General features: G+C 41.4%; 2 protein-coding genes across 4 annotated transcripts in view; one reads left to right on the forward strand and one right to left on the reverse strand.

Annotated features, from left to right (window-relative positions):
* phka1a (phosphorylase kinase, alpha 1a (muscle)) overlaps positions 1-2,716 on the reverse strand; it is an 18,863-nt gene extending 16,147 nt beyond the window's left edge. For 2 of the 3 annotated variants that reach the window (XM_083909987.1, XM_083909985.1), the window contains exon 1: positions 2,385-2,716. In XM_083909987.1, the coding sequence (XP_083766113.1) occupies positions 2,385-2,462 (78 nt within the window). In that variant the 5' untranslated portion in view covers positions 2,463-2,716. The remainder of the gene's footprint in view (positions 1-2,384) is intronic. The other variant, XM_083909986.1, reaches the window with a different exon arrangement.
* A 732-nt stretch (positions 2,717-3,448) lies between these two features.
* Positions 3,449-12,542, forward strand: hdac8 (histone deacetylase 8; the record flags this gene model as incomplete). The annotated part of the gene is made up of 11 exons (XM_083904318.1): positions 3,449-3,562; positions 3,652-3,704; positions 4,272-4,402; positions 5,055-5,196; positions 5,302-5,414; positions 5,534-5,611; positions 5,753-5,861; positions 6,784-6,956; positions 9,086-9,180; positions 10,822-10,927; positions 12,371-12,542. 11 exons carry the CDS (start codon positions 3,449-3,451, stop codon positions 12,391-12,393), a joined length of 1,137 nt encoding a protein of 378 aa, XP_083760444.1. The 3' UTR covers positions 12,394-12,542.
* Between the last annotated feature and the right edge of the window lie 1,276 nt (positions 12,543-13,818).

Below are 13,818 nucleotides of genomic sequence, written 5' to 3' on the forward strand. Positions count from 1 at the left end.
ATATATATTCAAAGTAAACACTGAGTGGAACAAGGAACATGTATTTGACATAAACAGATGCACAGATACACAGTAACCATGGTAACAGGGAAGAGTTCACTAAATGAATCATCAACTATTTAAATAATCCATTAAACGATTTAAGTGTTTGTTTCATTAACTATTTAATTCAAACCAGTGTCTTTTTCAGTTTTTCAGCGTCTTAAATGTGAATATTCTCTGCTTTCTTTTCTCCATAAAAAGGTTCAACAGAGAGGAAGCAGTGAGCACAGACAGGAAGTGATGTAAGGTGTGTGTGGTTGTGTGTGTGTGTGTGACAAAACTCTTTGTGGTGTAAATAAAAGACCAGAGGAGACAAAACCAACCAGGACCACTGGTCGTCATGGAGACCAAGTTCATTCACCAAGTATAAAAAACATGTGGGTAAACAAGTTAAGGTTAGAGTTAGGCGTTAACTAGTTGTGGTTCAGGGCAATTACATTTTTTTCCCATCTTTAAAAAGTTAAGTCTTTGACTGAAGTCAATGCAGAGTTTAATCTGGTGTTCGATGGGAATTCTTACACAGTTTACAGTGAGTAAAGTTACGTTAAAAGCGTACCTAATAAAGTTACATTAAGAGCGTACCTGGTATTTGAGGATGGTCTGGTGAATTCTTACACAGTTTACAGTGAGTAAAGTTACGTTAAAAGCGTACCTAGTGTTTGAGAATGGTCTAGTGAATTCTTACATAGTTTACAGTGAGTAAAGTTACGTTATTTGCGTACCTAGTGTTTGAGAATGGTCTGGTGGTCCATTCTAGACAGTTTAACGAACAGTTTAAAGTGAGTAAAGTTACGTTATTTGCGTACCTGGTGTTTGAGTATGGTCTGGACAATTCTTACATAGTTTACAGTGAGTAAAGTTACGTTGAAAGCGTACCTAGTGTTTGAGAATGGTCTAGTGAATTCTTACACAGTTTACAGTGAGTAAAGTTACGTTATTTGCGTACCTAGTGTTTGAGAATGGTCTGGTGGTCCAGTCTAGACAGTTTTACGAACAGTTTAAAGTGAGTAAAGTTACGTTATTTGCGTACCTAGTGTTTGAGAATGGTCTGGTGGTCAATTCTAGACAGTTTAACGAACAGTTTAAAGTGAGTAAAGTTACGTTATTTGCGTACCTGGTGTTTTAGTATGGCCTGGACAATTCTTATATAGTTTACAGTGAGTAAATTTACGTTAAAAGCGTACCTAGTAAAGTTACGTTAAGAGCGTACCTGGTATTTGAGGATGGTCTGGTGAATTCTTACACAGTTTACAGTGAGTAAAGTTACGTTATTTGCGTACCTGGTGTTTGAGTATGGTCTGGACAATTCTAACATAGTTAACAGTGAGTAAAGTTAAGTTAAAAGCGTACCTAGTATTTGAGAATGGTCTAGTGAATTCTTACACAGTTCACAGTGAGTAAAGTTACGTTATTTGCGTACCTAGTGTTTGAGAATGGTCTGGTGGTCCATTCTAGACAGTTTAACGAACAGTTTAAAGTGAGTAAAGTTACGTTATTTGCGTACCTAGTGTTTGAGAATGGTCTGGTGGTCCATTCTAGACAGTTTAACGAACAGTTTAAAGTGAGTAAAGTTACGTTATTTGCGTACCTGGTGTTTGAGTATGGTCTGGACAATTCTTACATAGTTTACAGTGAGTAAAGTTACGTTGAAAGCGTACCTAGTGTTTGAGAATGGTCTAGTGAATTCTTACACAGTTTACAGTGAGTAAAGTTACGTTATTTGCGTACCTAGTGTTTGAGAATGGTCTAGTGAATTCTTACATAGTTTACAGTGAGTAAAGTTACGTAATTTGCGTACCTAGTGTTTGAGAATGGTCTGGTGGTCAATTCTAGACAGTTTAACGAACAGTTTAAAGTGAGTAAAGTTACGTTACTTGCGTACCTGGTGTTTTAGTATGGCCTGGACAATTCTTATATAGTTTACAGTGAGTAAATTTACGTTAAAAGCGTACCTAGTAAAGTTACGTTAAGAGCGTACCTGGTATTTGAGGATGGTCTGGTGAATTCTTACACAGTTTACAGTGAGTAAAGTTACGTTATTTGCGTACCTGGTGTTTGAGTATGGTCTGGACAATTCTAACATAGTTAACAGTGAGTAAAGTTAAGTTAAAAGCGTACCTAGTGTTTGAGAATGGTCTAGTGAATTCTTACACAGTTTACAGTGAGTAAAGTTACGTTATTTGCGTACCTAGTGTTTGAGAATGGTCTAGTGAATTCTTACATAGTTTACAGTGAGTAAAGTTACGTTATTTGCGTACCTAGTGTTTGAGAATGGTCTGGTGGTCAATTCTAGACAGTTTAACGAACAGTTTAAAGTGAGTAAAGTTACGTTATTTGCGTACCTGGTGTTTGAGGATGGTCTGGTTAACCATCCGGACATAGTTGTCCAGTTTAACGCCAGAGTTGCTGCGACTTCTCATGACTGAGCCGAACTGAACTGAACTGAACTGAACTGAACTGAACTGAACTGAACTGACAGGTGAATGATTCCACTTCACTACAACGACGAACACGCGTTAAATCCCCCGCAGTGACGTCAGCAAAACCATGTCTTCGCCGTTCAGGTGAAAATAAAGGGGATTATTGAGATTATTTCTAGATCAGAGGAGGAAAACTCCGCCGTGACGCTGACATTTAAAAATCTGCAGCAGCTGAGGAAACCTGAAGCTGCTGTCAAGCTACACCGGAAATGCAGCCGGAAACGAGGCGTCCAACCGCCAAAATTAAAGCTTGTTCCTCTTCTTTTTTCCTTCTCCTCGTTTTATTTTTGTGTGATTTGAATATTCATACAGTCGAATAACATCTGGGTAAAAAAACATACAGTTTTTTCGTTGATTTTTAAAATATATATATTGAGACAAAGCAGGTTTTAGTTAGTATTAACTTCGCTCATTAGCATTTATTTTCAAACGTACTAACTATCGACGTATTAACGAACCTTTGTCTTATCGTAACTCTCTTTTCATAAAGTTACTGATAAATGTGACGAACACGTGAATCAGTTCAAGATAAACAGGTTGAAATGGACTACAAAAAAATCCCCAGAATGCTTTTCGCTCCGCGTTCCGTTCCTGAAAATCATCCGCCGACCGGAACTAACTGCGTCGATGTTGTGCGGTTATTAAAGCAGCTTGTCGTCTTATATGAACTGAAATCAGAGAAACACCTGCTTAAAAACAAATACAACCATACTTCAGTACGTACATGTGTAGCGTGAACATTTTGTGGTGTTTTTTCGACGCGGGGACAACACATTTACTGTGTCCGGGTCTGGGGTTTGGGGAATGTTTACGATGTAACACCCGAGTGGAAAACCGGGCGCCGCTCGCTTCCGTCTTCTTCACCGTGAGATTCAAATCAAACCTTCGTTTTTTGATCGAATATCGAAGGTTGTTTTTAAACGTCAATGAGTCGCAGTGGAGACAGCGATGAGGACAGCGGCGGGAAAAAGACGGTCACGTATGTTTTTAGCTCGGACTTCATTCACACATGCGACTCTTTGTCCAAAGTACCGAACAGGGTGAGTTTTATGTTTTCCTCTGGTTAAACTGTGCTTTGTACTTTGTTCGTGTTTAAATCACGGTTATAGTTTGTTTTCCTCGTTTCCAGGCGAGTATGGTTCACTCACTGATAGAAGCTTATGGTCTGCTGGAGCACATGAGGTGAGCTGCTGCTGCTACTGTTGTTGTTGTTGTTGTTGTTGTTGTTATTTACGGTTTTCACTCATAAATGTGACGAAAACGAAATACAATCTTCACCATATGATTCCCGAATTCACTGTGTCACGTGTTTATGCTCAGATGTGGAATAATACTGTCATATTATCAGTATAATACAGGTTTGTTGAAGTTTGTAAACCACTCACTCTCCCACACCAAAGTCACTCACTCTCCCACACCAAAGTCCATAGAGTAAACCAGTGATTTTAACATCACAGCACACAGGAGTTCACAGTAGTTGTTGATCCACTGCTGCCTCCATCACTAACTTACAATGACTGATTTTAGTGAATTCAGCTTTTAAAATATTTACTTTAGACTTAACTCGGTGACACAAAGTGACCACACGAGGCAGCAGAGGACCAGCAGCTCCTGTGTCCCTGTGAGCTAAAATCACTGGTTTTCTCTATGGACTTTGGTTTTGTTAGTTTTTGTTAGAATAGAAGTTAAAGATAAAGACATAGACATTGTGGACTTATTCTTCTTCCTCTTCTTCTTCTTCTTCTTCAGTGTGGTGAAGCCTCGCGTGGCCTCCATCGAGGAGATGGCCAGGTTCCACACAGACTCTTACCTGGAACATCTTCATAAAATCAGCCAGGACGGAGACAACGACGACCCTCAGTCGGTCGACTATGGTTTAGGTGAGAGATCCGAGTGTCGTTGGTGCCTCGCAGCAAGAGGGTCGCAGGTTTGAATCCCGTCTCATTAAAGTCCTGTGTGGTTTTCATGTTCTCCGTGTGTGTGTGTGCTCTAAATATACGTGCTACAGATGATGAATGAATGCAGAGTTTATTCTCTCTTTTATTCACGTAATCAATCTAATCTGAAACTCACTGCACTCACTTAAACTTAAAGTTAATAAAGTTTTGACTTTTAAGTGTCTATTAACGATAATAACTCAAATTTGGCTGATGCTGATTATTCAAAAAGGATAAATGAATCCTGGGATGGATTCAGAACTCATGCAGTGTTAGTTAGATGCCAGCAGGGGGCAGTGTCACGCTGCTTTAGTATTTTCCACATTTGTTTCTGCTTTTGTTGCAGAATATTTCCTAAAGTTTTAACTCTGAGGTTTGGCGTCGTCCACTCTTCTCTAACCTTGTCCTTTTCTTTTGTTTTAAACGTATAACTTTAAGATAATCCTCGATCTATTCTCTGAGTCTCTTCCCTCTTTTCTTTTCATCCTGTCTTCTTCCTCTCACACTTCTCTGTCCTTCTGTTTCCTGATTCTGTCTCTGGTTTCTTCTCCCAGCTTCTCTTAAATTGACCAAGTGTCCGTCAACCATTCTCCAGGTTACGACTGTCCCGTGGTGGAGGGGATATACGACTACGCGGCGTCGGTGGGCGGAGCCACGCTGACCGCCGCTCAGTGTCTGGTGGACCAAACGTGTGACGTGGCCATTAACTGGGCAGGAGGCTGGCATCACGCTAAGAAGTGAGACAAACATGAGGTTATTTCACGCTTGGTTCCGTCACATGACCTGTGATGGGCCCGTGGGTCAAAGGTCAGACTGTCATGGCTGCTCTTCTTCTTCTTCAGGGACCAGGCGTCAGGTTTCTGTTACGTGAACGACGCCGTGTTAGGAATCCTCAAACTGAGGGAGAGATATGAGCGAGTGCTGTATGTGGACGTGGACCTGCATCATGGAGACGGTAATGAGAAGGAAAACACAAGCTCCTCCTCCTCCTCCATCATCATCATCATCATCATCACAGAGGAAGTTTAATAACATTTAAAATGTGTGTGTGTGTGTGTGTGTGTGTGTGTGCAGGAGTAGAAGACGCCTTCAGCTTCACGTCTAAAGTCATGACTGTGTCGCTGCACAAATTCTCTCCAGGATTCTTCCCAGGTCAGAGGTTAAAGAGAGAGTTCACCTTATTATACTGATCAATCACTGAGTGATCTAATGTTCTGAAAGATAAGTGTGTGTGTGTGTGTGTGTTTGTGTGTGTGTTTGTGTGTGTGTGTGTGTGTGTGTGTGTGTTTGTAGGAACAGGCGACCTCTGCGATACAGGACTGGGTAAAGGACGAGGATACGCTGTCAACGTCCCCCTGGAGGACGGAATCAAGGATGACGGATACTACCAGATCTTTACCAGGTACACACACACACACACAGAGACACGCACTCAGAGACACGCACTCAGAGACACACACAGACATGCAGAGAGAGACACACACACACACACCCAGAGACACACACGTACAGAGACACAAACACACACAGAGAAAGACACACACAGAGACACACACACACACATACAGAGACACACACACACAGACACACAGATTGACACACATACACAGAGACACGCACACAGAGAGACACACAGAGACACACACACAGAGAAAGACACGCACAGAGACACACACATACACAGAGAATGACACACACAGAGACACACACACATACAGAGACACACACACAGAGACATACAGATTGACACGCACACAGAGAGAGACACACACAGAGAGACACACACAGACACGCACACAGAAACACACACACAGAGACACGCACACAGAGAGACACACACACAGAGACACGCACACACAGAGACACACACACAGAGACACGCACACACAGAGACACACACACAGAGACACGCACACAGAGAGACACACACACAGAGACACGCACACACAGAGACACACACAGAGACACGCACAGAGACACGCACACAGAGAGACACACACACAGACACATACAAAGAGAGAGACACTTCCACAGAGAGACACACACACAGAGAGACATGCACACAGAGAGACACACACACATAGAGACACAAACACAGAGAGACACGCACACAGAGAGACACACACACATAGAGACACAAACACAGAGAGACACGCACACAGAGAGACACACACACATAGAGACACAAACACAGACACATACAAAGAGAGAGAGACACGCACACAGAGAGACACACACACACACACAGAGACACAAAAACAGACACACACTCTCTCCTCTGTGGCTCCTCCCCCTGCCTCCTGATTGGTCCTCCCGTGTGTCAGTGTGATGCAGGAAGTGCGTGCTCAGTTTAACCCTGAGGCCGTGGTCATGCAGCTGGGTGCTGACACCATGGCAGGTGACCCCATGTGCTCCTTCAACATGACCCCTGTGGGCGTGGCCAAGTGTCTGCAGCACGTCCTGCAGTGGGCGCTGCCCACCCTGCTGCTGGGAGGAGGTACTGCACGTCCTAACGCTAACCCCTGTGACTTCATGTGTGTGTGTTAAAGGTTAGACTCTGTGTCAGCATCAGTGACCTCTGCTGGTGAGAACGCAGAATGCAACAAAGAGTTCTTATTTTTAAACCATTTGGCATTAAATCGAGTCATAGTTACAGGTCGTAATGATATCGATGGATCGTTTATGAAAGTCAGTGTGCAACACACACATACACACACACACACACACACACCCACACACACACACACACACACACACACACACACACACACACACACACACACACACAGGGCTCTGTTCCAGACCCTCGTCCAGATGATAGCGACTAATTATGCGACACAATGAAGCCATTTTACTGCACTACAATCCCACCTCTCTTCCTTTCTCTGTGTCCCACATACTTTCTTTGCGTTACATCCTCCTCTTCATCACTCCACTCCGTCCTCTTCATCTTCATCTTTCCCTCGTCTTCTAAAACTAAACTAAAGTTTGTGACCACGTTTGAATCGATCCTGGATTAATGTGAGAAACATTTGCTTTGGTCCAAACTTTTCCCCATCATTAACCCTCTTCACTAAAGACTCTACGTCAGTTTGTAAACCACTCACTCTCCCACACCAAAGTCACTCACTCTCCCACACCAAAGTCACTCACTCTCCCACACTAAAGTCACTCACTCTCCCACACCAAAGTCAACAAATGACATTTTTGTCAAATTTTGGACCAAAAGTTTTGGGTAATTTTTTTTTCAGATTTTGGACGACATAGTATCGTATAACGTTTTTGTCAAATTTTGGACCAAAATTTTTTGTCAATTTTTTTTTCAAATTTTGGACAACATAGTATCGTATGACGTTTTTGTCAAATTTTGGACCAAAAATTGTGGGTCAAAATTTTATACGACAGTATAATGACTTTTTTTAAAATCAAATTTTGGACCAAAAATTTTTTGTCAAAGATTTCTGTCAAATTTTGGACCAAAAGTTTTGGGTAATTTTTTTTTTCAGATTTTGGACGACATAGTATCGTATGACGTTTTTGTCAAATTTTGGACCAAAAATTGTGGGTCAAAATTTTATACGACAGTATAATGACTTTTTTTAAAATCAAATTTTGGACCAAAAATTTTTTGTCAAAGATTTCTGTCAAATTTTGGACCAAAAGTTTTGGGTAATTTTTTTTTTCAGATTTTGGACGACATAGTATCGTATGACGTTTTTGTCAAATTTTGGACCAAAAATTGTGGGTCAAAATTTTATACGACAGTATAATGACTTTTTTTAAAATCAAATTTTGGACCAAAAATTTTTTGTCAAAGATTTCTGTCAAATTTTGGACCAAAAGTTTTGGGTAATTTTTTTTTTTTCAGATTTTGGACGACATAGTATCGTATAACGTTTTTGTCAAATTTTGGACCAACATTTTTTGTCAATTTTTTTTTCAAATTTTGGACGACATAGTATCGTATGATGTTTTTGTCAAATTTTGGACCAAAAATTGTGGGTCAAAATTTTTAACGACAGTATAATGACTTTTTTTAAAATCAAATTTTGGACCAAAAATTTTTTTTCAAAGATTTCTGTCAAATTTTGGACCAAAAGTTTTGGGTAATTTTTTTTTTCAGATTTTGGACGACATAGTATAATGACGCTTTTGGCAAATTTTGGACCAAAAATGTTGGGTCAATTTTTTTTTTCAAATTCTGGACAACATAGTATCGTATGACGTTTTTGTCAAATTTTGGACCAAAAATTCTTTGTCAAAGATTTTTTTCAAATTTTGGACCAAAAATTCTTTGTCAAAGATTTTTTTCAAATTTTGGACGACACAGTATCGTACCATATACCAAAAATAATAATAAAAAAAATTATAATAAAAAAAGTTTTCCAGCCCTTTTTGCTCTGGGGCTCTACCTGCAGACATTTTATGGTACTGCAACCAGTAGTTCTTTATAGATGTCATTCATGAAGTAGACATTTGTAATTGTGTTGATTTATAAAGTGGAAATGCTGGTCCTCACTTTGTCAGCAACCCAGTCCTCAGTATGCAGCAAGTACAAGAATGTGTGTGTGTGTGTGTGTGTGTTTACACGTGTGCAGTAACATCACTTCACGTGTCTGTCATCAGGAGGTTATAACCTGGCGAACACGGCTCGCTGCTGGACGTATCTGACGGCGTCTGTCCTGGGAAAGACGCTGTCGTCTGAGATACCAGACCATGAGGTAACACACACACACACACACACACACACACACACACACACTGTGTGTCGTGACATTCACACTTTCCCACACAAGCACAAACCTGCTCATTCATTGCATGCACACACACACACACACACACACACACACACACACACACACACACACACACACACACACACACACACACACACACACACACACACCGGCCCTGTGTGCACCTTCTGCTGAGTCACTGCCGCTAATCAAAGATGGCCGCCTGGCGTTTGTCTGCAGGTGAGACAGACTGTGTGTGTGTGTGTGTGTGTGTGTGTGACCATGATGAAGGTCCCTCTTGTTTCTCCTCTGCTCCTAAATGACCTTTGACCTCATTAAAGAGCACTCACTGAAAACAAAACAGTGATCAGAGAGTGAGCAGCTGCCACACACACACACACACAACCACAAACATTCTAATGATAATGACTAAAGATCAATTGTGAAGGTCATTTTGCATCACACAACTGTGTGTGTGTGTGTGTGTGTGTGTGTGTGTCCGTTGTGCTCGATAAGAGGGGCATTTATCCATGATGACCAAGCAAAAGCTGAAGTTCCAGCAACACAGGAACAAAAACTACCTTTGTGTGTCTGTGTGTGTCTGTGTGTGTGTGTGTGTGTGTGTGTGAATACACACATTCATCAGTTGATGTCGTGCTCTGTGTTGTATCAGATGTTTTTGAGTCTCAGTCTCATGATAAATAACTTTTAACTTCCTTTTATTGAAGTGGAGGAAACAACGTTTCAAAGTCAGGAAGTTACACGTGAAGAAGTGCCTTTCACAATAAGAGAGAAACGACGACGCAATAATTATAACAATAATAATAATGATGATAATAATCATTCTGACAGATTAACCGTTCCAAAGTGATTTCTGCTCAAATGTAGTTTGAAATCATTTGATTTATTTGTGTGAATTCTTCCCCGATGATCACAGATAACACACAATGGTTCTGAATCCATCCCAGTTGTTATAAAAACACAGGGTCAAAGGTCACCGGCCCTCACAGATAACTTATATTGTGGGTTTGAACGTCTATTGTGTGATAATGTTGGAGACGGTTTGTGTTTGGTTCATAATATAAGAATAATATTCTAACAACCATCAGTCGTTTCACCTTTATTTATAATAACTGTAACATTCTCATGATAAAGAGAAGCCTTTTGTGTGTGTGTGTGTGTGTGTGAGTGTGTGCGTGCGTGTGTGTGTGTGTGTGTGTACCTCAGAGAGTCCACACAGGAAGGGAGGACGTCTCTTGTCCCGTGTCCCAGATTGGCAGCGGGGAAGTGTCCCGCCTCTTGACTTCCTCTCTTCCTGTCTGCAGCCACTTCCTGTCCCGCCCCTCGCTGCCGTCAGAGAAGTGTCGGCTCCCAGAGACACACACACACACACACACACACACACACACTGCGTGAGAGATGATGTTTGTGTGTAAATAAATCTTCTTCTTCATCACTGTTGTTTTTTAAATGTCAAACTGATCCAGAACTTTGCTGCGTTCTTTCAGAACAACGTCTGGAGAAGATAAAGTTGTGTTTGTGTTCACACGTTCATGTTCTCCTGAACGTTGTGTTTGTGCTCAGTGTTCACGCGTTCAGCATCTAAACGAACTGTGTGTGTGGTAGTTTTTCACAGAATATGGACCAGACTATTCTCTGGAGATCAGTCCAAGCTGTAGACCAGACCGCAACCACTCCAGACACCTGGACCAGGTCCTGAGCACCATCAGAGGTCTGTGTGTGTGTGTGTGTGTGTTGGTGTGTGGATGAGTGTGTGTGTGTTGGTGTGTGGATGAGTGTGTGTGTGTGTGTGTGTGGATGAGTGTGTGTGTGTGTGTGGATGAGTGTGCATGTGTGTGGACGTGCGTGTGTCTTTACTTTCATTTCAGTTTTTGTTGAAGAAGAAGAGTGACGTTTATGTCTGGTTCTGATGTTTGGATGTGTGTGTGGACGTGCGTTGATGTGTGTGTGGATGTTTGTGGATTTGTGCACGTGGACGTGAGTGGACGTGTGTGTGGATGAGTGTGTGTGTGTGTGGACGTGTTAGCCACAGAGCAGAGGAAACCAGTGTGTCCTTCAGTCGCTCTCAGAAAAACCAAAGGAAAGGAACCAGTTATTCTTTAAAGAGCTGGACAGACCATAATAATCAGACAGATATCAGTGACAGATGAATGAGTGTGTTTGTTTGTTCATGTGAAATCATCACAAACACACTGATGTTGTTAGTGATGAGAGGGTGAGAGGGAGGTGAAGGGATGAAGTGCATCTCTTCTTATTCTCCTCCCACCAAAAACACTCACTCTCCCACACCAAAGTCACTCACTCTCACACACCAAAGTCACTCACTCTCACACACCAAAGTCACTCACTCTCACACACCAAAGTCACTCACTCTCCCACACCAAAGTCACTCACTCTCCCACACCAAAGTCACTCACTCTCACACACCAAAGTCACTCACTCTCCCACACCAAAGTCACTCACTCTCCCACACCAAAGTCACTCACTCTCCCACACCAAAGTCACTCATTCTTCCACACCAAAGTCACTCACTCTCCCACACCAAAGTCACTCATTCTTCCACACCAAAGTCACTCACTCTCCCACACCAAAGTCACTCATTCTTCCACACCAAAGTCACTCACTCTCCCACACCAAAGTCACTCATTCTTCCACACCAAAGTCACTCACTCTCCCACACCAAAGTCACTCATTCTTCCACACCAAAGTCACTCACTCTCCCACACCAAAGTCACTCACTTCCACACCAAAGTCACTCACTCTCCCACACCAAAGTCACTCATTCTTCCACACCAAAGTCACTCACTCTCCCACACCAAAGTCACTCACTTCCACACCACTCTCCATCACTAACTTACAATGACTGATTTTACTGAATTCAGCTTTAAAAAACCTTCTTTCATGACACAAAGTGACCACACGAGGCAGCAGAGGACCAGCAGCTCCTGTGTCCCTGTGAGCTAAAATCACTGGTTTTCTCTATGGACTTTGGGTTGGGAGAGTGAGTGGTTTACAAAACTCTTTACAGTGAAGATAAAGACGTGAAGCTGACGTAGATTTTATTAACTTCATCTGTGTGTGTGTGTGTGTGTGTGTGTGTGTGTTACATGTGTTTGTCCTCACACTCATTTCTGTCTCTTTGTCTTATTTACAGGGAATTTAAAGAATGTGGTTTAGGAGCCGACGGCCTCATTCTACACACACACACACACACACACACTCTGATGCTCGGCGTGTTTAATGAAGACAATATGGAGAGAAGCCCTGAGGCACAGAGAGAACGATGGAGGGATGAAGGAGGAGGAGAAAAGAACATTATCCGTGTGTTTCCAGAGGAAAACACTTTCATGTGTTCACTTTCTTTCATGTGTTCACTTTCATGTGTCGTTTTGTTCAGAAGCTACAGTTTGTGTGAAGCTTTGTTAAAGTTCACTCTCTGTTTGTTTTGTTTGTTGAAGTATTATGGGATGTTTTTTGTTGTGTCTTCTTGTCACTTTTACATTTTAAAGTTAAAAGAAAGAAACACTTTCATGTTCACTGTGATTGTAAATCCATGAGGAAACATGAGAACACACACACACACACACACACACATGAACACACACACACACAGGTGTAGCTTTGCTAAAAAGAGTTAAAAAAGAAAACTTTGTTTTTTTCACTCTTTGAATGTTAATAATTTACATGTTTTCACGTCTCGATACTTTCTTTTTTTTATGTTGCATGTTTTTTTAAAGTTGTAATATTAAAGGACAAATCCACCTTTTCTTGTCTTTAACTGCTGCTCAATGACAAAGTTATACAAGTTTCAAATAATAAACCGTTTTAAAACAGAAAAACATTTCAAAATAATATGATGTGCTTTTACTTTGAAGGGGGAAATAACTTTTTCATTAAAAAAAATAAATAAACAATCATTGATTTTAAACAGTAACCCAGTTCAGGTCAAAGGTCAACAAATGTGACAGAATCGCACTTTAATAATAATAACAGCGAGAGAAAAGAACTCCACATCCTCTGTGAATCCACTTCCTGGTTTTTAAGAGGCAGCCAATCAGGACTCTCTCTCTCTCTCTCTCTCTCACACACACACACACACAGAGTCAGTGAACAGAGAGCGCTCTTCTGTTTGTTGTCAGTAACGAGAAGAGGGAGACAGACAGAGGGACAGACAGTGAGACAGAGGGACAGACAGTTAACGTTAGTTTGTCCATCTTAAATCTCCAGCTCGTGTTTTTGTCTCTGAGTCTCTGGACTTTGTCTCTGCAGGTGAGTCCATCACACACACACACACACACACACACACACACACACACACACACACACTTCAACACACACACACACACACACAGTTACATGTTACAAAGTTAAAAGTCATTCAATGCTGGTTTTTTGCAGCTTCTTTAAAAAAAATTTTTTTAGTTGATTATAAATGTGATTTCTGTGTGTGTGTTTAAGTGTGTGTGTGTGTTTGAGTGTGTGTGTGTGTGTTTAAGTGTGTGTGTGTGTGTGTATGTGTGTATGTGTTTAAGTGTGTGTGTGTGTGGTTTAAAGCAGACACCATGTGCAGCCTGGACCTGACAGTAATCAGTCAATGAATAA

This window comes from Microchirus variegatus, assembly GCF_963457635.1.
Source record: "Microchirus variegatus genome assembly, chromosome: 2".
Lineage (NCBI taxonomy): Eukaryota > Metazoa > Chordata > Actinopteri > Pleuronectiformes > Soleidae > Microchirus > Microchirus variegatus.